Raw genomic sequence first — 27,891 nt, forward strand, 5'->3', positions numbered from 1 at the left:
CGACGTCGGTAAGCACAACCAAACTTATTCCGTACATTAGGCGCACCGGGTTATAAGGCCTACTGTCGATTTTTGAGAAAATGAAAGAATTTTAAATGCGCCTTATAGTCCGAAAAATACACATTTTTGCACTAGGTCCTTACAATTAGCAGTCATATAGAAGATAGTTGCCTAGTATTAACATTGTGTTTCCTTGTGACTATTTTGTCCACTTGGTAAAGGGCTTGCCTTGTATTGACATTATGAAAGGTCAAATCCCTAGCATCGAGAAAATGTTACCCGTGGAGCAATTTAGTCGGTAGCGCTTACAGACATGTTGTATATACCCACAGATGGTGCCTCTCATGTGTTGGCCAGTCAATAAGGTCCACGCTGATTCATGCAGCAATGTGTGAAAAGTCCAAGGGGTTTGTTTGGCTAAAAGCCTCCTCTTAACAATCGGCGTGAGACAGCCTCACCAGGCTGCAACCCCGACGGCATCCCAGGCTCGTTAAACTTCACGGCCCAATTATCTCTCAGAGAAACTGACGACGGTCGGCGGAATGGCAGGCTATTTCATTTGTTGCTTTGTTTACAAACATACATGGCTGCTGCTTAGAATCTACAAATGTTCTGCTGTTTAAATTAAGATTTTTTTTTTGTTTACGTCCTAATGGTTAGACTTTCAAACAATAGCCATGACATGACGCCAGCTTCATCATTTTTAATTTCACTTGTGTGTTTGAAGTTAGTGCTCTTGGAAATAAAGATTTGACAAATGTCGAATTAATCAAAGAACCCATCAGTGGAAGAAAAACATCAAATGGAACCTCCAAAATCCAACAATTTTGATTTGATTTGACGAGGCAGATCAATACAATTAATATAACTGCAGTACCTATAAAAGACCACTAGGTGGTAGTGTTGTCCCGATACCAACATTTAAAAAAAGTAAAGTTAAACTACCAATGATTGTCACACACACACTAGGTGTGGTGAAATTTGTGCTCTGCATTTGACCCATCCCCTTGTTCACCCCTGGGAGGTGAGGGGAGCAGTGAACAGTAGCGGTGGCCGCGCCCAGGAATCATTTTTGGTGATTTAACCCCCAATTCCAACCCTTGATGCTGAGTGCCAAGCAGGGAGGTAATGGGTCCCATTTTTACAGTCTTTGGTATGACTTGGTTTGAACTCACAACCTACCGATCTCAGGGCGGACACTCCAACCCAGTGTTTCCCACACATTCATTTATTTGTGGCGGCCCGCCACGAAAGAATTACGTCCGCCACAAATAAATAAATACATTTTTAAAAAATATATATATATATATATTTTTTATTTTATTTTTTTATTTTCTTATTTTTTTATTTTTGTAATTTTTTTTTTTGTCCTGTCCAGCTTCTCAGGCAAATCATATAGTTGATGTAGATGCCCATATAGGCTGTTCAGATTTACTTTACAAAAGAGAAGTGTAGGATACTTCTCTTGTTGCCTTATTTGTATTTGACCACTACTGTTTTCTGTTTATTTGTTACTGACTGTGGCAGGACACCTCTGCCTCTGTTTCACTTTATGTTGCTGGTAAATAATATGGTTGTAGTATTAGGCTCAAGTTAAATTATTTAGTATGCACTAATTAAAGGGGCAGAGCTTTAAGAGACATTTTAGCTTTTATATTTTATAAGATATATTTTTTGTAAGAACCACAATTAATAAATATATTTCAGTGAATAACTTATTGTTCAAATCTGTATTTAAATATGTATATAAAGTGTTGTAATTATATTGTAAAATGGATGGATGGATGGACGTTTAAAACAAAACTGTTATTATTAATTAGTAAGTATACATTTTTTGAGCCTTTTAGAGAAAATCATATCATTGTAGTAAATTATGCAAATTACTCGACGATGTCATGGTGACCACGCCCATAGCCACGCCCCCACCGCCACAGGTATCTTGGCAGTTTATGGGAAACACTGCAAACACCAGTTAGTTGGTACTGGTTCCGGTACCAAAATTTATTTTGATACTTCTCTGTATTTTTCGATACTTTTTTAAATAAAGGGGACCATAAAAAATTCCTTTATGGGCGTTACTTTAACAAAAAATCTTTCGGTATGTTTAACGTATTATGAGATTTTTTTTTTTGTTAAAATAAAAAAATGTTGTGATCCCCTTTTGGTACATTTTGGTACCAGTACCAAAATATTAGTATCGGGACAACCCTACTACAAACACATGTAAAGTTAAGTTAAAGTTAAAGTACCCATGATTGTCACACGCACACTAGGTGTGGCGAAATTATTCCCTGCATTATTATTCCCTTGATCACCCCCTGGGAGGTGAGGGGAGCAGTGAGCAGCAACAGTGGCCGCGCCCGGGAATCATTTTTGGTGATTTAACCCCCAATTCCAACCCTTGATGCTGAGTGCCAAGCAGGGAGGTAATGGGTCCCATTTTTATAGTCTTTGGTATGACTCGGCCGGGGTTTGAACTCACGACCTACCGATCTCAGGGCGGACACTCTAACCACTAGTGTCAAAGCGCTTTGAGTACCTTGAAGGTAGAAAAGCGCTATACAAGTATAACCCATTTACCATTCTTTGAACCATATGTTTAACGTACACTACCGTTCAAAAGTTTGGGCTCACATTAAAATGTCCTTATTTTTCAATGAAGATAACTTTAAACTAGTCTTAACTTTAAAGAAATACACTCTATACATTGCTAATGTGGTAAATGACTATTCTAGCTGCAAATGTCTGGTTTTTGGTGCAATATCTACACAGGTGTATAGAGGCCCATTTCCAGCAACTATCACTCCAGTGTTCTAATGGTACAATGTGTTTGCTCATTGGCTCAGAAGGCTAATTGGTGATTAGAAAACCCTTGTGCAATCATGTTCACACATCTGAAAACAGTTTAGCTCGTTACAGAAGCTACAAAACGGACCTTCCTTTGAGCAGATTGAGTTTCTGGAGCATCACATTTGTGGGGTCAATTAAACGCTCAAAATGGCCAGAAAAAGAGAACTTTCATCTGAAACGCGACAGTCTATTCTTGTTCTTAGAAATAAAGGATATTCCACAAAATTGTTTGGGTGACCCCAAACTTTTGAACGGTAGTGTATTATGAGATTTTTTTTGGTTAAAATTAAAAAATTTTGTGGTCCCCTTTTGGTACATTTTGGTACCAGTACCAAAATATTAGTATCGGAACAACCCTACTACAAACACATGTACAGTTACACACCTACTCTACACTTAATTAACAATAATTTAGCTCGTGTTGGACTTTGGAGGTTCCACACTTCAGGTAAAAGAACCAATTTTTTTTCTGACAACGACCAGGATATCTTACCGGTTTTTTTAGGCGTCCGGGTGAAGGTCCCTTTGACGGTGCGGCAGTGGGAGTTGTCCCCGCCGCAGACGCCGCATTTGTCCTCCGCTTTGCTCGAGCCGATTTCTTTGTCACAGCCAACTTTCTGAAGACGCCGCCCACACCATAAACAAAACCAAAAAAAACAACAACAACCCCACAAGAGTGCAGAGATTAGCAAACATTCAACCATCGCAGAGTCAATAATCATGGGCTGGGCATCAAAAGTCCCACAGCTAAACGAGGTGGAGGTGTGGAAACGAGGAACACAAGTTGTTTGAGGACACATGTTGATTACAAAGATGACATCATCTGCAGGTATTGGCATGGTCTCGTGGCCTTACCACACACTCCCCGCGGACGCAGACGCTGTAGGCGTCCTTGTAGGAGCAGCGCGTCCCATCATGCACCAGTTGTTTCATGTAGGACACGTCCCCCGTCTCCTTCGACTGGCAGTACAGGTGGCATCTCTTGTTAGCTGCAGGACGACGGCAACATTAGTAACCCCTTAACATACTCTTTAAAATGACATGTCAAAAACTATATTTGTCCTACTTCTTTGACTGAAATATGACAAATGTCCAATTGAGAGAGTCATTTTTGATCCCCTCACAAACTCAACCAATATGGTGCTACTTTTCCCATTGAAAGCATGCAGCAAAATGTCCTTACCTCTAAGGTAGTGTGGAGAATGCAAATATGTTTAAGAGTTATTTCTTTATTCATAGCCATGTTTAGAGCAGCTAGTACTTTTCCTTTGTATATTCTACCAGTTTCTCTTTGTCTTCATACAAGCCCCGTTTCCATATGAGTTGGGAAATTGTGTTAGATGTAAATATAAACGGAATACAATGATTTTCAAATCCTTTTCAACCCATATTCAATTGAATGCACTACAAAGACAAGATATTTGATGTTCAAACTCATAAACTTTATTTTATTTTTTGCAAATACTAATTAACTTAGAATTTCATGGCTGCAACACGTGCCAAAGTAGTTGGGAAAGGGCATGTTCACCACTGTGTTACATGGCCTTTCCTTTTAACAACACTCAGTAAATGTTTGGGAACTGAGGAGACACATTTTTGAAGCTTCTCAGGTGGAATTCTTTCCCATTCTTGCTTGATGTACAGCTTAAGTTGTTCAACAGTCCGGGGGTCTCCCTTGTGCTATTTTAGGCTTCATAATGCGCCACACATTTTCAATGGGAGACAGGTCTGGACTACAGGCAGGCCAGTCTAGTACCCGCACTCTTTTACTATGAAGCCACATTGATGTAACACGTGGTTTGGCATTGTCTTGCTGAAATAAGCAGGGGCGTCCATGGTAACGTTGCTTGGATGGCAACATATGTTGCTCCAAAACCTGTATGTACCTTTCAGCATTAATGGCGCCTTCACAGATGTGTAAGTTACCCATGTCTTGGGCACTAATACACCCCCATACCATCACACATGCTGGCTTTTACACTTTGCGCCTATAACAATCCGGATGGTTCTTTTCCTCTTTGGTCCGGAGGACACGACGTCCACAGTTTCCAAAAACAATTTGAAATGTGGACACGTCAGACCACAGAACACTTTTTCACTTTGTATCAGTCCATCTTAGATGAGCTCAGGCCCAGCGAAGCCGACGGCGTTTCTGGGTGTTGTTGATAAACGGTTTTCGCCTTGCATAGGATAGTTTTGACTTGCACTTACAGATGTAGTGACCAACTGTAGTTACTGACAGTGGGTTTCTGAAGTGTTCCTGAGCCCATGTGGTGATATCCTTTACACACTGATGTCGCTTGTTGATGCAGTACAGCCTGAGGGATGGAAGGTCACGGGCATAGCTGCTTACGTGCAGTGATTTCTCCAGATTCTCTGAACCCTTTGACGATATTACGGAGCGTAGATGGTGAAATCCCTGAATTCCTTGCAATAGCTGGTTGAGAAAGGTTTTTCTTAAACTGTTCAACAATTTGCTCAGGCATTTGTTGACAAAGTGGTGACCCTCGCCCCATCCTTGTTTGTGAATGACTGAGCATTTCATGGAATCTACTTTTATACCCAATCATGGCACCCACCTGTTCCCAATTAGCCTGTTCACCTGTGGGATGTTCCAAATAAGTGTTTGATGAGCATTCCTCAACTTTATCAGTATTTATTGCCACCTTTCCCAACTTCTTTGTCACGTGTTGCTGGCACCAAATTCTAAAGTTAAGGATTATTTAATTAATGTTAATGTTTATCAGTTTGAACATCAAATATGTTGTCTTTGTAGCATATTCAACTGAATATGGGTTGAAAATGATTTGCAAATCATTGTATTCCGTTTATATTTACATCTAACACAATTTCCCAACTCATATGGAAACAGGGTTTGTAGGTCTGTTTAGTGTATTAGACATTGGAACGTGAATGCCTCCCCGCCTTCTTGCCTTATCAGTGTTGGGACAGGGAGAGGCATCCCTTTTATGTGGCCAAACAGCTCCATTTTTGTTTCATCTGACATCACATGGACAAAGATAAGACCTTCTGGAGGAAAGTTCTGTGGTCAGATGAAACAAAAATGGAGCTGTTTGGCCACAATACCCAGCTATATGTTTGGAGGAGAAAAGGCGAGGCATTTGATCCCAGGAACACCATGCCTACCGTCAAGCATGGTGGTGGTAGTATTATGCTCTGGGGCCTGTTTTTCTGCTTTAAATGGGACAATGAAAACTTGCATTGTTATTCTCTGATGACAAAAACACATTGGTAGGCGTATTTCCCGCTAAAGTAGTTCCAGGAGATTGACTGGTTTTAAGTGGGGAGAAAAAAGATGACAGTTTGAACCACTCTGCTTTTAAAAAGTTACCTGAGGTTACGGGGAGAAAAAAAAAATGCATTAAAGTGTCAAACCCTGGAACATTAGTGCTCTTTATAACACAAATATGTCTCTTTTGTGACTCACCGTCCGGATGCTCGTAAGGCAGCCAGTGGTGTTTGGCGTTGTGGAGCTCAAAGTGAGAGTTGCGGAGTTGACACTGCTGCGCTCGGAAGTCTTCAAAGTGCTTGGGGCAGTCGTGGGTGTTGCACAGCTGATACTCGTAGTTCACCGCCGCGCAGTCCTGCCCGCCGTTGGAAGGACTTGGGGAGGACAAAGGCAAAAAGCGTTAGTTTCAAACGCTTGGAGAGGGCTATCTTTCAAACGGCTGTCACTTTAAAGAAGCCCTACGCGTGCCGGCGGCGGACGAGCTGTCAAGCGCGAGCGCGGCTTTTTAATTTCCATTGAAAGCTAACAAAAGCAAACCTTTTCTGTTCCATTCAAGACTTTGATGGTAGGCAAATCCTTTCACATATTATTGACCATTGAACATTGACATGGCAGCTCCCGTGGATTTCACCGGCGGAAACCTTTAAATCAATCTTGTTTCGTAAGAAAACATAATTTATTGAATCGGCTTCCATTCCATTCCACACAAACACTTGTCAAAACTTGAATCCCTAAAGTGTTGCCTTTGCTACTAAATGCTCCAAACGAAAGCCGCTGTTCTGACAACTTGACATTTCCCCATTAATTATTAGTTGAATCAATGTCAGGTTGTGACGTTGATTTGACCATTGAAATTTGGTAGATTTCCAACCAACATTTTACAACACAAATACAGCGTTGAAACAACATGCTTTTTGACAACGTTTAATCAATGTTGGGTTCTGACGTTGATTTGACCATTGAAATTTGGTCATTTTCCAACCAAAACTCTACAACACAAATACAACGTTGAAATAATATGCTTTTTGACAACGTTTAATCAATGTTGGGTTCTGACGTTAATTTGACCATTAAATTTTGGTCATTTTCCAACCAACATTTTACAACACAAATACAACGTTGAAACAACATCCTTTTTGACGACGTTTAATCAATGTTGGGTTCTGACGATGATTTGACCATTGAATTTTGGTCATTTTCCAACCAATATTTTACAACACAAATACAACGTTGAAACAAGATACTTTTTGACAACATTTAATCAATGTTGGGTTCTGACGATGATTTGACCATTGAATTTTGGTCATTTTCCAACCAACATTTTACAACACAAATACAACGTTGAAACATGCTTTTTGACAACGTTTAATTAATGTTGGGTTCTGACGTTGATTTGACCATTGAAATTTGGTAGATTTCCAACCAACATTTTACAACACAAATACAACGTTGAAACAACATACTTTTTGGCTATGTTTATTCAATGTCAGGTTGTGACGTTGATTTGACCATTGAAATTTGGTCATTTTCTAACCAACATTTTACAACACAAATACAACGTTGAAACAACATCCTTTTTGACGACGTTTAATCAATGTTGGGTTCTGACAATGATTTGACCATTGAAATTTGGTCATTTTCCAACCAAAACTCTACAACACAAATACAACGTTGAAATAATATGCTTTTTGACAACGTTTAATCAATGTTGGGTTCTGACGTTAATTTGACCATTAAATTTTGGTCATTTTCCAACCAACATTTTACAACACAAATACAACGTTGAAACAACATGCTTTTTGACAACGTTTAATCAATGTTGGGTTCTGACGTTGATTTGACTATTGAAATTTGGTAGATTTTCAACCAACATTTTACAACACAAATACAGCGTTGAAACAACATCCTTTTTGATGACGTTTAATCAATGTTGGGTTGTGATTTGACCATTGAATTTTGGTAATTATCAAACCAATATTTAACAAGACGAATACAACGTTGAAACAACATACTTTTTGACCATTGAAATTTGGTAATTTTCCAACCAACATTTTACAACACAAATACAACATTGAAACAAGATCTTTTTTGACGACGTTTAATCAATGTTGGGTTCTGACGTTGATTTGACCATTGAAATTTGGTCATTTCCCAACCAATATTTTACAACACAAATACAACGTTGAAACAACATCCTTTTTGACAACGTTTAATCAATGTTGGGTTCTGACATTGATTTGACCATTGAAATTTGGTAAATTCCCAACCAACATTTTACAACACAAATACAACGTTGAAACAACATCCTTTTTGACGACGTTTAATCAATGTTGGGTTCTGACAATGATTTGACCATTGAAATTTGGTCATTTTCCAACCAAAACTCTACAACACAAATACAACGTTGAAATAATATGCTTTTTGACGACGTTTAATCAATGTTGGGTTCTGACGTTGATTTGACCATTGAAATTTGGTCATTTTCCAACCAACATTTTACAACACAAATACAATGTTGAAACAACATACTTTTTGACCATTGAATTTAGGTCATTTTCCAACCAATATTTTACAAGACAAATACAACGTTGAAACAACATCCTTTTTGACAACGTTTAATCAATGTCAGGTTCTGATGTTGATTTGACCATTGAAATTTGGTCATTTTCCAACCAACATTTTACAACACAAATACAACATTAAAACAACATCCTTTTTAACAATGTTGAATCAATGTCAGGTTCTGATGTTGATTTGACCATTGAAATTTGGTAATTTTCCAACCAAAACTCTACAACACAAATACAACGTTGAAATAATATGCTTTTTGACGACGTTGAATCAATGTCAGGTTCTAACGTTTATTTGACCATTGAATTTTGGTAATTTTCCAACCAACATTTTACAACACAAATACAACGTGAAACAACATGCTTTTTGACAACGTTGAATCAATGTTGGGTTCTGACGTTGATTTGACCATTGAAATGTGGTAATTTTCCAGCCAACATTTTACAACACAAATACAACGTTGAAACAACATCCTTTTTGACGACATCTAATCAATTACAGGTCGTGACGTTGAGTTGACCATTGAATTTTGGTCATTTTCCAACCAATATTCTACAACACAAATACAACGTTGAAACAACATCCTTTTTGACAACGTTGAATCAATGTTGGGTTCTGACGATGATTTGACCATTGAAATTTGGTAATTTTCCAACCAACATTTTACAACACAAATACAACCTTGAAACAAGATACTTTTTGACAACATTTAATCAATGTTGAGTTCTGACGATGATTTGACCATTGAAATGTGGTCATTTTCTAACCAACATTTTACAACACAAATACAACGTAGAACAACATCCTGTTTGACAACGTTTAATCAATGTTGGGTTCTGATGTTGATTTGACCATTGAAATTTGGTCATTTTCCAACCAAAACTCTACAACACAAATACAACAATGAAACAATATGCTTTTTGACAACGTTGAATCAATGTCAGGTTCTAACGTTTATTTGACCATTGAAATTTGGTAATTTTCCAACCAAAACTCTACAACACAAATGCAATATTGAAACAACATGCTTTTTGACAACGTTGAATCAATGTTGGGTTCTGACGTTGATTTGACCATTGAAATTGGTCATTTTCCAACCAATATTTTACAAGACAAATACAACGTTGAAACAACATACTTTTTGACCATTGCATTTTGGTCATTTTCCAACCAATATTTTACAAGAAAATACAACGTTGAAACAACATCCTTTTTGACAACGTTTAATCAATGTTGGGTTCTGACGTTGATTTGACCATTGAAATTTGGTCATTTTCCAAACAACATTTTACAACACAAATACAACGTTGAAACAACATACTTTTTGACCATTGCATTTTGGTCATTTTCCAACCAATATTTTACAAGAAAAATACAACGTTGAAACAACATCCTTTTTGACAACGTTTAATCAATGTTGGGTTCTGACGTTGATTTGACCATTGAAATGTGGTCATTTTCCAACCAACATTTTACAACACAAATACCACATTAAAACAACATACTTTTTAACAATGTTGAATCAATGTCAGGTTCTAGCGTTGATTTGACAATTGAAATTTGGTAATTTTCCAACCAAAACTCTACAACACAAATGCAATATTGAAACAACATGCTTTTTGACAACGTTGAATCAATGTTGGGTTCTGACGTTGATTTGACCATTGAAATTGGTCATTTTCCAACCAATATTTTACAAGACAAATACAACGTTGAAACAACATGCTTTTTAACAACGTTGAATCAATGTCAGGCTACTGTCACGTAAGATTTGTTTGTTCATGCCACAGCTAGTAAGTTTTCTAGTTCATGATTCCAGTGCTAAGTTTTGCTTGCCTCCTAGCCCATGCTAAGTACTTAGCTTCAAGTGCGATCGACACCTTGTAACCGTCGGGTTGTTTTCTGTTTTGTACCTCTTTGAGTCTTGTTTCAAGATTAAAATCATGTTCCTACCTGCACGTCCTGTCCGGAGTCATCCGTTTGCTCCCCGGGGGAACGAACCGCTCAGTAAGCCGCAACCAAACCGTGACAAAGTACTTTGTACTGTGTTTAATGAAGTAAAACTAAAAGCAGAGCGGTGCCATTGTTGAGAAAGTAGAATATTGCGGTTCCAGAGATACACCAAGCTCTACAGGATATTTTCAAACGTGAAATACCCCTCGAAAGTAAAACTGTGTTTTTTGGACATGTACCCCAGGACTGGCTGAAGAAAGATAAACACTTAATGAATATCCTACTGGTGGCTTGTAAAAAGACCATTACTCAGAAATGGATATCCCAGGAGAGCCCAAATTTGAAGCAATGGATGGAAACAACAATGGACATATATAAAATGGAGAAGATAACTGCCTTTATTAATTATAAATTGGAGAAATTTACTTCATACTGGGAAAATTGAGTAAACTATGTCACGCCCCATAAACTTGACTTAAATTTTTTTAATTAGTGATTATACTGCAAAAAAAAAAGAAAACAATCCTATATCCCTATATGTGTATATGTAGGTATGTATATATATGTTTATATATGTATATATATATATATATATATATATATATATATATATATATATATATATATATATATATATATATATATATATATATACTGTATGTATCTGTTTATATTTTATTTTATTTATTATTACTATTAATGTATTATTTCCTTTTTTTTGCTGTTGTTTTTTTTTGTTTTGTTTTGTTTATTTAATCGATGTATTTGTAGATATTACTTTGTTTTTTGTTGTTGTTTCTTTCTTTTTTTGAGGGGGGGGTGGGTGGTATGGATGGGATATGAACAAAAATCTTTCGACATTTAGGGCAGACAATAGATATATGATTCATGCGAATACGATGTAATGGATAGGAATGTCTGATGCTGGATGTCAATAAAAAAAAAAAGAAAAAAAAAAAAAAAAAGAAAAAAAAAGAAAGTAGAATATTGCAGTTCCGGGCTTTGAGGACAATAATGACTGATTAGGAACGTGAGCTGATTTGGACCATTGTTTGCCACAAAAAAGCTCCAATTAATGTTTTCACGCCCGTCGAACCCCCGCTCGGCTCAGAGTTGTGATTTGTAGCAAACGTTTGCCGTGTTTATGCTGAGACATGCCGCGTGAAAGAAAACCTTCTGAAGCGGCTAATTAACGAGTATACGTGTTACGTGAGCACAATTAACGACCAGATAGGAAAAAAGAAACTAATAAGAAAAATAACAGCGGCGTACGCTGACAACTTACACCGGGTTGTTGCACTGCCGCGTCCGGATGCGTACTCCGGTGCCACAGGAGCGCGAGCAGGAGCCGTATTTGTTCCAGGAGCCCCAGGCGCCATCTTGCTTGAGCTGGTGTGGATTTTTCCACATGCAGTGGCCTTTGTAGCACCACTGGACAAAAAAGGCAGTAGTGTTACCACATATAGCCACACAAGCACTGAATTTGGTTTTAAAACACACTCAAATCTCTTCAGAGGAAATATTTTTGAAAAAGTCCTAACACAAAGTGGCAAAATGTACAGCTAGAATTCACCAACTCGAGTATTTCATATATATTTCATATATATATATATATATATACACTACCGTTCAAAAGTTTGGGGTCACATTAAAATGTCCTTATTTTTCAATGAAGATAACTTTAAACTAGTCTTAACTTTAAAGAAGTACACTCTATACATTGCTAATGTGGTAAATGACTATTCTAGCTGCAAATGTCTGGTTTTTGGTGCAATATCTACATAGGTGTATAGAGGCCCTTTTCCAGCAACTATCACTCCAGTGTTCTAATGGTACAATGTGTTTGCTCATTGGCTCAGAAGGCTAATTGATTATTAGAAAACCCTTGTGCAATCATGTTCACACATCTGAAAACAGTTTAGCTCGTTACAGAAGCTACAAAACTGACCTTCCTTTGAGCAGATTGAGTTTCTGGAGCATCACATCTGTGGGGTCAATTAAACGCTCAAAATGGCCAGAAAAAGAGAACTTTCATCTGAAACTTGACAGTCTATTCTTGTTCTTAGAAATGAAGGCTATTCCACAAAATTGTTTGGGTGACCCCAAACTTTTGAACGGTAGTGTATATATATATATATATATATACATATATATATATATATATATATATATATATATATATATATATATATATATATATATATATATATATATATATATATATATATATATATATATATATATATATATATATATATATATGTATGAAATACTTGACTTTCAGTGAATTCTAGCTATATATATATATATATATATATATATATATATATATATATATATATATATATATATATATATATATATATATATATATATATATATATTTATTTTATTTACATAAAATAAATACTTGAATTTCAGTGTTCCGGTGGCTATCCATTATTTGGCAGTATTGTCCTGTTTAACTTCTCCGTTCATGATGAGTATATCATTTCGGCCACCGTGTTCAATGGAGAAGTCTGTTCTACATATTTACAGGCAACATACACCTTCCCCATCGAACTGTCCTGGATGAACTGAAATTCCTGTTTCCATTCGTTTGAATTCGTTAGGCAAGCTGTTTATATTGTGGGAAAGCGGACGTGAGAACAGGCTGTCCCCACTCAGTCTCAGGTCCGCATTGAGCTGGAGGGGGCGTGGCCTCCAGCTCCGGCTGAATACCGGGAGTTTGTCGCTAAAAACGGGAGGGTTGGCAAGTATGAATGTATATACTCTGATGATTAACTTGTGTGATGACTGTATTATGCTGATAGTATATATTTATACCATGAATTAATTAATACACGTTGAAAAACTTATTCGGTTGTGTTACCATTTAGTGGTCAATTGTACGGAATATGTACTGTACTGTGCAATCTACTAATAAAAGTCTCAATCAGTCAAAAAACAAGTGTAGGTAAACTTTTGACCATGACTGTACATTAATCAAACTAAATTAAACACTCAATTTAGGCCAAAAACATGTAGAATGTTTAAAAAACAAATATCTAAATAAATTAAAGCTGCAAGCAGCGTTGGTCGAGTCCGCATTTTGGCTGGTGCTAGTCCTAGGTGTCCCAATACTTTTGTCCAGTGGTAGTCCTGAGTGAGACCTACATAGAGGTTTTTGTTTCGTGTCTCTACGATATTCGTACTGGGAGTTAGAGGAAGTCGTGTCTGTGTTTTTTTCCTAGTTGTTGCGGCAACAGTGGTTGTTTTCTTTGAAGGCGCGTAAAATCACAGCAGCGGAGCAGCTTTAGTGCTGCGGGTCTTTGAAGGCTCGTAAAATCAAAACGGTAGCACGAATCACAACGCCGTCATCAATTTTTAATCAGAAGGGTTCAATCTCTCTCCTGTAGTAGTTTGAAGCCGAAACGACAAACGCGCTCAGAGGAGATAATGTTTGATGTTTGGTGACCGGTTTTAACAAAAATTTTGTTTTGAAGGAGGGATTGCAAACTTCCTGTTGATTTTTGCTGAAGGATGTCAATCGATGAAATGTAGGTCTAAGTGAGACCTACATAGAGATATTTGTTTCATGTCTCTAAGACGTTCCTACCGGAAGTTACAAGCAGTTTTGTCTGAGTTTTCCTCTGAGGAGCAGTTTTGTCTCTGTTTTATTCAGAAATTGCGCTAGAGCGTAATTTTGAGTTTTGGGGTTCGTTTTTTTTTTTTTAGATGGCAATTTCCACCAGTCCCGATGTGTGTGAGAAGTTTGGTGAGTTTTGAAGTATTTTAAGAGGGTCAAATTACAGCTCAAAGAGGCAAAAATGAGTGTTTTTAGTCATTTTTTGTGTTGAAGGGGAAATTGCCAACTTCCTGTTGGTTTCTGCCCGAAGATGTGAAATTATGAATTGTAGACCTACATACAGGTTTTTGTTTCATGTCTCTACGACCTTCCTAGTGGGAGTTACAGGCAGTTTGTTTTTGTTTTTTTCCTAGGGGGCGCTAGAGCGCAGTTTTGATTTTTAGGGTTTGGTTTGTTTACTAAAGTGTGCTGTCACAGTTTTTCTATGTGTGTGTCAAATTTGGTGAGTTTTGAAGCATGTTAAGGGGGGCAAAGTAGTGCGCAAAGCTGCGGAAGAATAAAGAAAGAATAAAACCTTACAATTTCAATAGGTTCCTTTGTACCTGTATAAAGGACTCCCTGTGGGAGTCCTTTAAACAGGGTACAGGCGGACCCTAATAATAAATATAAATCTACGATTTGGTGAAGCCGCAATATTTGAAGCGCGATGTAGCAAGTACGAAGATGTACGAAAAAAAGCAGAGTTCGTGTTTGGGAGTGAATCAAAATGAACAGAAGGGGACCGAGTGCGGAGCCTTGAGGGACACCATATGTTCAGTAAATGGTTGGATCTGTACTTGAAAGAAACTCCATCGTCCAGCGTGGTGATGTGCAACTATCCTTGTTAAAAATACCAGCTTTAATCAACTTGATGTTCAATCATGTAGCGCGGCACCTACTTACTTTCCCAGGTGCACATTCTGTCCCGTCGAGCGGCGGGCCCTTCTTGGTCTTGCAGAAGTAAGGGTTGTCCGGGTGACTGCACCAAAGCTGCTTGCATGGGTCGAATGTACGGAACTGAAAGAGAAAATTATAAAAAGGACAGCCAGAGAAAAACAACATTAATTGAGGCTTGCGAGCAGGTGCAAGTGGAGTTTATGAATAAAGCCTAATGGACGGGGGCGCACATGCAGTAGTCGTCCACATGTGTGATGTGGATTTGAAAGGCTTTCCCTGGTGAAAAAATCTCATTAGGAACCTCCAAGTATAAGAGGGTTGGAAGATGTCCGTCAGACATCCTGAAGTAAGTGGAAAGAAAACACTCCGCATGTTGGAGCTGGCACTCGAGAGCTTTATAGTGCAGAGTGTAAATCCTGTGGAGCTCTTTATCCAGCTCCACAATAAGGTAGCCAATGATAAGATAGCGAAACGGCGTGGCGCGCGCCTCCACAAATGCGCAATTACGTGAGCCAAAGAGAGACCGACCGTGCATGTTTGGCGCTCAAATTGCCACTGAAGTAGGCCCTTATTGGGAGTAAACAATCTTTATCATTAAAGGCCTACTGAAATTAATTTTTTTTTATTCAAACGGGGATAGCAGATCCATTCTATGTGTCATACTTGATCATTTCGCGATATTGCCATATTTTTGCTGAAAGGATTTAGTAGAGAACATCGACGATAAAGTTCGCAACTTTTGGTCGCTGACAAAAAAAAGCCTTGCCTATACCGGAAGTAGCGTGACGTCACCGGAGGAAGGACTCCTCACATTTTCCCATTGTTTACAATGCAGCGAAAGAGATTCGGACCGAGAAAGCGACGATTGCCCCATTAATTTGAGCGAGGATGAAAGATTCGTGGATGAGGAAAGTGAGAGTGAAGGACTACAGTGCAGTGCAGGACGTATCTTTTTTCGCTCTGACCGTAACTTAGGTACAAGTGTTCATTGGATTCCACACTTCCTCCTTTTTCTATTGTGGATCGCAGATTTATATTTTAAACCACCTCGGATACTATATCCTCTTGAAAATGAGAGTCGAGAACGCGAAATGGACATTCACAGTGACTTTTATCTCCACGACAATACATCGACGAAGCTCTTTAGCTACTGAGCTAACGTGATAGCATCTGGCTCAAATGCAGATAAAAACAAAATAAATAAATCCCCGACTGGAAGGATAGACAGAAGATCAACAATACTATTAAACCATGTACATGTAACTACACGGTTAATAATTCTCAGCCTGGCAAAGCTTAACAATGCTGTTGCTAACGACGCTGAAGCTAACTTAGCAACTTAGCAACCGGACCTCACAGAGCTATGATAAAACATTAGCGCTCCACCTACGCCAGCCAGCCCTCATCTGCTCATCAACACCCGTGCTCACCTGCGTTCCAACGATTGACGGCGCGACGAAGGACTTCACCCGATCACAGATGCGGTTGGCGGCTAGCGTTGGCTAGCGCGTCTGCTATTCAAGTAAGTCCTCCTTGTTGTGTTGCTACAGCCAGCCGCTAATACACCGATCCCACCTACAACTTTCTTCTTTGCAGTCTCCATTGTTCATTAAACAAATTGCAAAAGATTCACCAACACAGATGTCCAGAATACTGTGGAATTTTGAGATGAAAACAGAGCTTTTTGTATTGGATTCAATAGGCTACCGATACTCCTGTTTCACTGGCTACGTCACGCGCATACGTCATCATCCAAAGGCATTTTGAACCGGAAGTTTAGCGGGAAATTTAAAATTGCACTTTATAAGTTAACCCGGCCGTATTGGCATGTGTTGCAATGTTAAGATTTCATCATTGATATATAAACTATCAGACTGCGTGGTCGGTAGTAGTGGCTTTCAGTAGGCCTTTAACGAGTACAGTAAAAGTAAGAAGGCAGCAGGCAGGAATAGCTGACGGAGAAACTGCGATATTTAAAGCTCAAATGCTACCTTTTCTTGTTAGTTTTTGCACCAATAAATTCAAGATTCAAGATTCAAGATGATTTATTGTCAATTCTTAACATGCACAAGACACATGAGAACTGAAAAGTACATTTTCGGCACAGTCCCACTAAGAGCAGACGTATACGTTACAGGGAGACAAGACGAGACCGCCGACGGAGCAGCCATTTTTATGGCGCTCCTTAAAAAAGGTGGGAAAAAGGTGATATTGGGAAAGGGGGGGAAGAGTAAAAAAATATCAGTCAAAGGCTGGACCCACAGGAGGCGGTCCAGATTGAGTCCAAGGGAAAAAAACTCATTTGCAATGCACACATAAACACGTTACATGTAGTCACAACAAACTCACAACAGAGGGAGGGGGAGTTGGAGCAAACAAGCGGTGGTGAAGGCGTTGGTTTGGGAAGGGGCGGGTGCGTGCATGTATGCCCAATTTTCTTGGGTTACCGTTTTACTTAGGCTCGTCGAAAAGTTTTGCACGAGACCGCCATTTTTATTCAGTTTTAGTCCTACATTTTAGTCAGTAAGTTATCAATTTTTCTCTATCCTCTTGTTGTGGGGCAGACTGGCTCGTACGTGCACACGCATCCTCCGCTGTTGCCATTTCCAAGACAAAGTAGCGTAAAGTTCGAAGTTATCTATGTCAGTAGACTCGCTACGGAAGTGCTAAAAAACGAGGCTGACGGGGAGAAGACACGGCAGACCTTCCACGAAATGGTGCGTCCTGAAGAGACGGTCTGAGAGGAGCTTGTAAAACATAATCCATGCAAAATGTTGACCAAACATGCACCATTATGTAATTAGACCATAAGGAACACTGTAAAAAAAAAATCCTATTTTTATGGTTAATTTACTCTAAATTTGTACTGTATTTTTTCTATTTTTTTTAAAATAGTTTATAAAACTGTAGAATTGAAGACATTATCTGTAAATAAACAATCCGCCTGTTATTTTAAGTAATATGCCAGTAATGACAAACTATGTATATTTCTATTTTTTTTTACAGAAAAATACCAAATTAATTATACATAGCATTTTCTGTTTTCTTAAATTACTTTCAAATTCATGTAATATTACGATATTTTTCCGTAAAACGTTTCATGAACATTTCTGTAATTATAGTATTTTTGATCATTATTTGGTTTACAATGCTTTACTTTACTTTACTTACGTTTTTTAACAGAATTTTTTTTTACAGTGAAGTGTTTTAAATGTAGTTAAGAAAAATCATCATAGGGCTGTTAGAATATTTATGTATAAGTTATCACACAACTCTTATGCTTAAAGGCCGTTGCTATAGTTATTATCTATTGTGCTCAAGTTGTACTTTTCTATCCGTGCAAAGGCACACAACTTGTTATCTTCCACTGCTAGTTGCCTCGCAGCAGCAGTTTCTGTTTCCCAGACCCTGCCTGCTAAACAGCCAAGGACGGACTTCAAGTACCTCAACGAAGATGAGACGACAGCACACAGACCAAGCAGAGACAAGGCGAAATCACAAGGCCTCCAGCACATTCCGTTCTGAATAATCACGTATTGTGCGTGCTGAGCTGCTCGCATGATATGTGTAACCACTCCCTTTAGAGGCAGCCTCAGTGATGTTAACTAGGGAACGACTGAATAAATAGAAGAGCGCGGGGGCTGTACCTTAGAGCGTGGTGGGAGACTGGAACTGTGTGCAGCCCCAAACGTTTCTCCTCATGAGCAAAATTTAACTCTGTCTCTGCCTGATGCCTTGCTTCTTGTCTTGTTTAATAGATAGTTTGGTGTTTGAACCTGACAAGGACCCCTTTAAAACATTGGCAGTTTGACACCGACACACATTAATTGCATTCTTATTTTTCATGGGCAGAAGAAGCTCATCTTGTTAGGAGGATGCTGCCAGAAGGCGTTTTTACACAAAACAATTCACATTTGCATTTTATGCAGCAGGTTAACTAAGTAAGACACGCTGCTGGAAACTTCCACTCGCTCTTCTGGCTTTTGGGGGATTCGCGAGATTTGTGGCGCTTCTCTTCGCCGTCGGCCGCCAAATCCCTCAGCAACAATTTCATTGGAAAGGAACCCCTCACACACACACACGCGCACACACACACACACACTTGTCCTTAATAAATGTATGCTGGTACACTGTCAATTTCCTCAGACTCTCTGAGGAAATGAAGAGGAGAGCGACGACAAGAGGAGAAGGAGGCCGCTCCCTTTGTTCAAGCCAGGAAGCGAATAGGAAACAACAAACACCCATTGTGGAAGTTTTCCCAAGCCGAAAATGAAACACAGACCTAAAGAATGTGGGTCATATTGACATGTATTCTTTGGTCTAATTGCATGTCTGGTTCAAAGTTATAATCTTATTTTCCAAAGAGAAACCACTTGGTCTCATTTCAAATTTACTTGTGTGGGCTCCAGCACAGCTGTGAGCCTGAACTGGTAGAGGAAATAGTGAAGTTAATTATATTTATATAGCACTTTTCTCTACTCAAAGCACTTTTACATAGTGAAACCCAATATCTGAGTTACATTTAAACCAGTGTGGGTGGCACTGGGAGCAGGTGGGTAAAGTGTCTTGCCCAAGGACACAACGGCAGTGACTAGGATGGCGGAAGCGGGGATCGAACCTGGAACCCTCAAGTTGCTGGCACGGCCACTCTGTCAACCGAAGTATACCGCCCTAAAGTCCAAACTATATTGACAAATGTATGATTTAATTTAATTGTATTTTATTTTATGTATTTTAATCTATTTATATTTATTTTGATTTATTTTTTTAATTTATTTTTAATTTATTCGAATTTATTTTTAATTTATTTTCCATTTATTTGCAATTTATTTTTAATTTATTTAAATTTATTTCAATTTATTTCGATTTATTGTAATTTATTTTCAATGTATTTTAATTTATTTTAATTATTTTTTTTAATTTTATTTGTATTTATTTGTAATGTATTTTAATTTATTTTAATTTATTTTGTAATTTAATTTAATTATATGTAATGGAATATCATTTAATTAGTTTTTAATTAAATTAAATGAATCTAAATTAAATTAAATTATCTATTTTAATTTGCAAAACTAGTGCCATTATAAAATATTGATCACCTGCGACATGAGGCCTGGCATCGAAACAGTGCCATTCTCCTGTCTGTCCGCCCGTTGGTCCATTAGTTAGCAAAATAACTCAAAAAGAATTGGGCAGTTTTTTATGAAACGTCCAAAATGGGATAAGGAACACATGGTTACATTTTGAGGCTGATCCGGATAACGGTCTGGAGTCAGGATGATCTTGCTATTGAGCTGTCATACAAGCGTAACAGGAAGCGAACCATCATTGACGGTAACAGTAAATAATAGTGACATTTAGGGGTGTTGCAAAACAACTTTTTCATGTCTGGAGCCTTGACTATTGTCTGATACCGATATTGATCTGATACAATAGCAGGCCGAATCATAGATACTAGATTTGTCCCGATACCAATAATTTAGTAGCGGTACCAATACCAAAATGTTAATCGATACTTTTCAATACTACAAAAAATGCCAATATTGGCTTGATTTTAACAGAAAATCTTACACTACATTAAACACTCACAGTCAAAGAACAATTTTACAAGGTTAAAATGTAAATTCAAAGACATTGAAATGGCATCGACCCTGAAGGGAACATCTTCCCTGTGCTCCTCGACTACAGTCTGCACCGGACCGAACAGCAGGACAGGTGTAACAACTACATTATTACCTGTCACTTTTTATAACTCCTTGTGCAGATCTGAATGCTTATTATTTAAATGTTTACCCAAGTTTGAAGCAAAAGTGGTAATACTAATCGCCACATTTGGCGGTACTTCATTAGTACCGTTATACCGAACAACCCTAATAGATACTTGTGTTATTTTGTAGTGTGGAATGTTATAAAAAGGCTTGATCAAGTAAAATTAGACAAACAGAGAACAAAACAAACAACTATTTGTTATTAAACATCTGGAAATGACTTATGCTTTCTTTAGGTTGAAGTGGAATGGTAATTGTGGGTTTTTTTGGGGGGGCAGAGTAACCACAATTATTTATTATGTTAAGCTCGTGCTGCGAACACGTTTGTTACTGGATACTTTCTATTATGCTTCAGTCTTGGAGACTTTAGATGTGTAAGTAATATGCAACTATAATTGTTTGATACGTGTTTATATTGACAAATGAGCTGTTTTACACTGAAATATTGTTCAGTTCAGGAAACTTATTTTGTGTTGTATTGCATTTGAAAGTTTAGATGCAAGCCGGTATAATCTAATACTTGTTTTTTCACTGATATTTTTACCGATATCCGATATTAATATACGCGTGAGACACCCATAGTACAATTAATAGTAATACAGTAGGTAATAATAATAATAATTAGGGGTGTGAATATTTGGGCACCTAACGATTTGATCCGATTCTGATTCCTGGGAGACGATTCAGGATTGATTCTGGAATTAACACTATTCTCAATTCAAAACCAGTTCTCACGTTGTATTTTCTGGTATAGTAATTCTGATTAAAAAATAAAAAAATCAAAACAGGTTACTGGCTAGAAAAGCTCCTTCTGGTTGCATGAAGATGGCCTTAAAAAAAACGCCTTTTTAAAAATGTATTCTCATAAAAAAATATCGTAACATTTTATTTTGTTTATTCTTAATGTATTTTTGAAAATTAATCGATTTCAAATCAGGATGAATAAGAATCACAATTCGGATGTGAATCGATTTTTTTTGTGGCTCCATATTAATAATAACAAAGCATTCAAAAAGGTGAAAACTGTGTTGGTCAACTTGTGATCAAGTTCCATCCTCATGTTTTCCATGTGGCAGCACCCCATAATAAAACACAAGTGCAGGAAAGTCAAATAAAAAGCAGAAGACACTTGTGGAGTCCAACTTGGTCCAAACTTTTTGTGCAACTTAAAGCCCCATTTAAAAACTTTCAGTTTTGGGTGATTCTGGCGGCGCCAGTGGACCAAAGCGGTAGCGTTTTTAATTTGTTTTTAGTTCATTTAACCTGTATTAAAGGCCTACTGAAAGCCACTACTACCGACCACGCAGTCTGATAGTTCATATATCAATGATGAAATCTTAACATTGCAACACATGCCAATACTGCCGGGTTAACTTATAAAGTGCAATTTTAAATTTCCCGGCAAACTTCCGGCTGAAAATGTTTCGATATGATGACGTTTGCGCGTGACGTCAACGGTTGAAGCGGAAGTATTCGGAGCCCATTGAATCCAATACAAAAAGCTCTGTTTTCATCTCAAAATTCCACAGTATTTTGGACATCTGTGTTGGTGAATCTTTTGCAGTTTGTTTAATGAAGAATGAAGACTGCAAAGAAGAAAGTTGTAGGTGGGATCGGTGTATTAGCGGCGGACTACAGCAACACAACCAGGAGGACTTTGAGGATAGCAGACGCGCTAGCCGAACGACCTCACCTTGACTTCCTCCGTCTCCGCATCGGTGATCGGGTGAAGTTCTTCGTCGTACCGTCGATCGCTGGAACGCAGGTGAGCACGGGTCGTGATGAGCAGATGAGAGCTGGAGTAGGTGCAGAGCTAATGTTTTTAGCATAGCTCTGTCGAGGTTCCGTAGCTAAGTTAGCTTCAATGGCGTCGTTAGCAACAGCATTGCTAAGCTTCGCCAAGCTGGAAAGCATTAACCGTGTGTTTACATGTCCAGAGTTTGGTAGTATTGTTGATCTTCTGTCTATCCTTCCAGTCAGGGACTTATTTGTTTTGTTTCTATATGCAGTTAAGCCGGATGCTATCACGTTAGCTCAGTAGCTAAAGTGCTTCGCCGATGTATTGTCGTGGAGATAAAAGTCACTGTGAATGTCCATTTCGCGTTCTCGACTCTCATTTTCAAGAGGATATAGTATCCGAGGTGGTTTAAAATACAAATCTGTGATCCACAATAGAAAAAGGAGAGAGTGTGGAATCCAATGAACCCTTGTACCTAAGTTACGGTCAGAGCGAAAAAAGATACGTTCTGCACTGCACGCTAATCCTTCACTTTCCCGTTCCTCATCCACGAATCTTTCATCCTCGCTCAAATTAATGGGGTAATCGTCGCTTTCTCGGTCCGAATCTCTCTCGCTGCTGGTGTAAACAATAGGAAAATTTGAGCAGCCCTTCCTCCGGTCACGTCACGCTACTTCCGGTAGGGGCAAGGCTTTTTTTTTTATCAGAGACCAAAAGTTGCGAACTTTATCGTCGTTGTTCTATACTAAAACCTTTCAGCAAAAATATGGCAATATCGCGAAATGATCAAGTATGACACATAGAATGGATCTGCTATCCCCGTTTAAATAAAAAAATGTCATTTCAGTAGGCCTTTAAAAAGGAAAAAAATCCCATTGAGATTAAAAAAAACTATTTTTCAATGGAGTCCTGGCCAAGAGGCAGCAGAGTTACACATTAAAATGACAGGATGGACATCAAGTAAAACAGTTACAGGTAACCGAGGCTCCTTCAAATCCTCTCAGTTTAGATTTAAAAGCATTTAAGGATAAACATTCAGTCAGCTTTCAGTCTCTTTGTAGCATGATCTGAGTTTATGGAGCTGCATAGACAAAAGCTTTTTTTCCCTAGCTCAGTGCGAGCAAAAGGAACAGAGAGCAACACCCGATCGTTGAATGTCAGTGCATAAGAGTTGGTACTTCTCTGTGAAATCAATGCAAACATGTATTCTGACAATAGTCCCAGAAGAGCCTTGTAAATAAAAATGTACCAATGACACTGTCTCCTAGTGCAGTGTTGTTCAACCTTTTCTGAGCCAAGGCACATTTTTTTCATTGAAAAAAAATCCAGAGGCACACCACTAGCAGAAAACATAAAAAAAAATGAAACTCAGCAGCCGATATTGACAATAAAAAGTTGTTGTTGCAATTGTTGGATATGAATTCAAAGCATAACCAAGCATGCATCAATATAGCTCTTGTCTCAAAGTAGGTGTACTGTCACCACCTGTCACATCACATCGTGACTTATTTGGAGTTTTTTGGCATTTTCCTATGTGTAGTGTTTTAGTTCTCGCTCCTATTTTGTTGTTGATTGTCATGTCATGTACGGATGTACTTTGTGGACGCCGCCTGCTGCTCCACACGCTGCAAGTCTTTGCTGTTGTCCAGCATTCTGTTTTTGTTTACTTTGCAGCCAGTTCAGTTTTAGTTTTCTACAAAGCAATTAGCTACCTGCTGCCACCTACTGATGTGGAAGAGTATTACATGGTTACTCTGCCGATCTCTAGACCATACTTGCCAACCCTCCCGTTTTTAGCGGGAGAATCCCGGTATTCAGCGCCTCTCCCGACAACCTCCCGGCAGAGATTTTCTCCCGACAAACTCCCGGTATTCAGCGATGTTAAGATTTTATCATTGATATATAAACTGTCAGACTGCGTGGTCGGTAGTAGTGGCTTTCAGTAGGCCTTTAAGAGGCATATTTCTTCAGCCAAAGTTGCGATCAGCGATTCAGAGCCGCCTTCTCTGACGATCTTCCATTAGCACTTGGATTGACTGACTAATTATTGACGAGCCTGAGGACCCCGGGGGAGCGTCATGACTCCTGACATGTTTCGCCTTCCGCCTGCCGCCTCTAACATCAACACATCCCCTTCAATCTGACTCAGACTTTTAGTGTGAGTGACTTTCACCACGAAGATGGATCATAAATATAAGGCTCCATATTTTTTTTTTTATTAATGATGATCAGTGCAGCTCTGCTTTTGTTTTGCTTCCAGGCAGACGCCAACGGACGAGAGGTTGGCTATGAGCTGATCTGACATTTGGCCTTGCATACATCTATAATTCAATACGTTGCTTTCGTATACAAAAAAAGCCTTTTGAAAGCTGCAGAGCACACAATGTGCGACCTTCCGCCACAACCGCCATTATCGGACATCAATTTCAAAGCCAGAACTGGCAGGATTTGCGCGTGAATGCCCTATGTGCGCAAGCCGCCGTTTGAGCGGAACTGAAATGATTGACTGTCCAGGGTGAGTGGAGTGTGTGGATGTTGGAACTGTTCGAATTGGTTGAGAAATGTGGGATTTGGAGAGGTCTGTATATTGCCCGTTTGTCCTGGGCATGACGTTAAAGGCCTACTGAAAGCCACTACTACCGACCACGCAGTCTGATAGTTTATATATCAATGATGAAATCTTAACATTGCAACACATGCCAATACGGCCGGGTTAGATTAGTAAAGTGCAATTTTAAATTTCGCACGGAATATCCTGCTGAAAACGTCTCGGTATGATGACGCCTGCGCGTGACGTCACAGATTGTAGCGGACATTTTGGGACAGCATTGTGGCCAGCTATTAAGTCGTCTGTTTTCATCGCAAAATTCCACAGTATTCTGGACATCTGTGTTGGTGAATCTTTTGCAATTTGTTCAATGAACAATGGAGACAGCAAAGAAGAAAGCTGTAGGTGGGAAGCGGTAGATTAGCGGCCGGCTGCAGCAACACAAACACGTAGCCGGTGTTTCATTGTTTACATTCCCGAAAAATGACAGTCAAGCTTTACCATTGGCCTGTGGAGAACTGAGACAACAGAGACTCTTACCAGGAGGACTTTGAGTTGGATACGCAGACGCGGTACGGTGAGTACGCAGCTGCGGCTTCCAAACATTTGATCGCTTGCCCGTACGTGCGTGCCGCTATGTGCATGTCACGTACGTAACTTTGGGGACTTTGGGGAAATATATGTGCTGTATGAACTTTGCGGAGGTGAACGGTACTTTGGGCTGTGGGATTGAGTGTGTTGTGCGGGTGTTTGAGTTGTATTGGCGGGTTATATGGACGGGAGGGGGGAGGTGTTTGTTATGCGGGATTCATTTGTGGCATATTAAATATAAGCCTGGTTGTGTTGTGGCTAATAGAGTATATATATATGTCTTGTGTTTATTTACTGTTTTAGTCATTCCCAGCTGAATATCAGGTCCCACCCGCCTCTCACAGCATCTTCACTATCTGAATCGCTTCCACTGCCCTCTAGTCCTTCACTCTCACTTTCCTCATCCACAAATCTTTCATCCTCGCTCAAATTAATGGGGAAATCGTCGCTTTCTCGATCCGAATCGCTCTCGCTGCTGGTGGCCATGATTGTAAACAATGTGCAGATGTGAGGAGCTCCACAACCTGTGACGTCACGCTACTTCCGGTACAGGCAAGGCTTTTTTATCAGTGACCAAAAGTTGCGAACTTTATCGTCGATGTTCTCTACTAAATCCTTTCAGCAAAAATATGGCAATATCGCGAAATGATCAAGTATGACACATAGAATGGACCTGCTATCCCCGTTTAAATAAGAAAATCGCATTCCAGTTGGCCTTTAAAGTGCATCCGGCAGTGGAGGCTCCTCTATGGGGTCTCGGGGCACTAGGAGGTTAACCCCTTTACTACTGTTACCCCAGGTGGCCCTTGGCAAAGGCCTAGTACCTGACTGCCCCCTAGCCAGGGATACGATGAAGACCTCAACAGCGAAGCAGGCGGAAGACGGTAAATGTAAGAACTACCACAACGGCTGCGATGGCGGAAGAAGGCACCCCCACATCCATGTGGGCCCAGTTATGGGGAAATAACAACCCAGGACCTCAACGGTGGAACAGGTGGAGGATGATTGCTAACCCTGTGGAGCGTCACAACGGCTGGGATGGCGGATGAAGGCTGCAGCAGAAAAGGGTCTCCAGTCGTCTTGGACTGCATGCTACTGGACCCTGACCCGGATCTGTCAAGGATCGTGTGGTGACTGTCTGTGCACCAGTCTCCCCACGTTAAACAAAGTCACACACAGGCATCCTCCATAAAGGGATACCCCCCTACCAGGAGGATCGTCATACTCGCTTCGAGTGACCGCCGATGACGATGATGATATTGCCCGTTTATTTTCAATAAAGGGAAATTCCTGGTAATTCCGGGTAATTATGGAATTTTTTTAAACTGGGAAACATGCTGGCTTGAATGTCCAGGGTGAGTGGAGCATGTGGATGTTGGAACGGTTCAAATCGGATAAGAAATTTGAGAAATGCAGTCGATTGTTTATTTCCTATTCATTGTTAGTGGGGAGAAACTTTCCGGGAAAACTGTGAATTTTTGAAAAGGGGAAACATGTTTTGTGTTCGATTTCCAGTATCAGAAAAGTTGTGTGGGTGGATGACTGAAAGGTCGGAATTGGGTTTAAAAAATGCTAAATATTTTGAGAATATAGGGTATTGTAGAACTTTGAATATGTCCACTCATTTGAAGGGGAATTTCCTGGAAATGTGGGAAATTTGGTAAAACCGAAATTTAAAAAAATATATTGATACCAGCACAATTATCAGCAAATTGTGTTGGAATGTTTCGGAATCGTTTGAAAAATATTGACGGAGCAACCGTTTGACTTAAAAATGAGTATTTCGGTATTCCTGGTATTTCGGGAAAACCAGGAATTTGTAAAAAAGGAAAAATTGTAATTTTGTCGTCCCCACGAATAGAAATGTTTTGTGAAACGGTTGAAAAATGTGGATTGTGAAAACTTTCCAGCAAAAGGTGAAAAGTGGGCTTTGGGGAACCGGGAGTGATGGATATTCCTGGAATATTTTGCAACTTGGAAAATGGTAGTTTGATTGTCCAAGGTGAGCGAAGAGTGGAACAGTTCCAATCGGGTGAAAGATTTGGGAAATATAGTCGATTGTATATTTCCTATCCTTTGTCAATGGGGAGAAAATTTCTGGGAAAACTGGGAATTTTT

At 39.1% G+C, this 27,891-nt stretch overlaps 1 protein-coding gene across 1 annotated transcript in view; it reads right to left on the bottom strand.

Moving 5' to 3' along the window:
- The window catches only part of adamts3 (ADAM metallopeptidase with thrombospondin type 1 motif, 3), a 452,399-nt gene that overhangs the window by 90,632 nt on the left and 333,876 nt on the right, over positions 1-27,891 (bottom strand). The window contains exons 9-13 of the mRNA XM_062024353.1: positions 15,135-15,248; positions 11,910-12,055; positions 6,299-6,474; positions 3,706-3,839; positions 3,344-3,467 (exon numbers count right to left, since the gene is read on the bottom strand). Coding sequence (XP_061880337.1) covers positions 3,344-3,467; positions 3,706-3,839; positions 6,299-6,474; positions 11,910-12,055; positions 15,135-15,248 — 694 coding nt within the window. The remainder of the gene's footprint in view (positions 1-3,343; positions 3,468-3,705; positions 3,840-6,298; positions 6,475-11,909; positions 12,056-15,134; positions 15,249-27,891) is intronic.

Source organism: Entelurus aequoreus, linkage group LG17 (genome assembly GCF_033978785.1).
Source record: "Entelurus aequoreus isolate RoL-2023_Sb linkage group LG17, RoL_Eaeq_v1.1, whole genome shotgun sequence".
Taxonomy (NCBI): Eukaryota; Metazoa; Chordata; class Actinopteri; order Syngnathiformes; family Syngnathidae; genus Entelurus; species Entelurus aequoreus.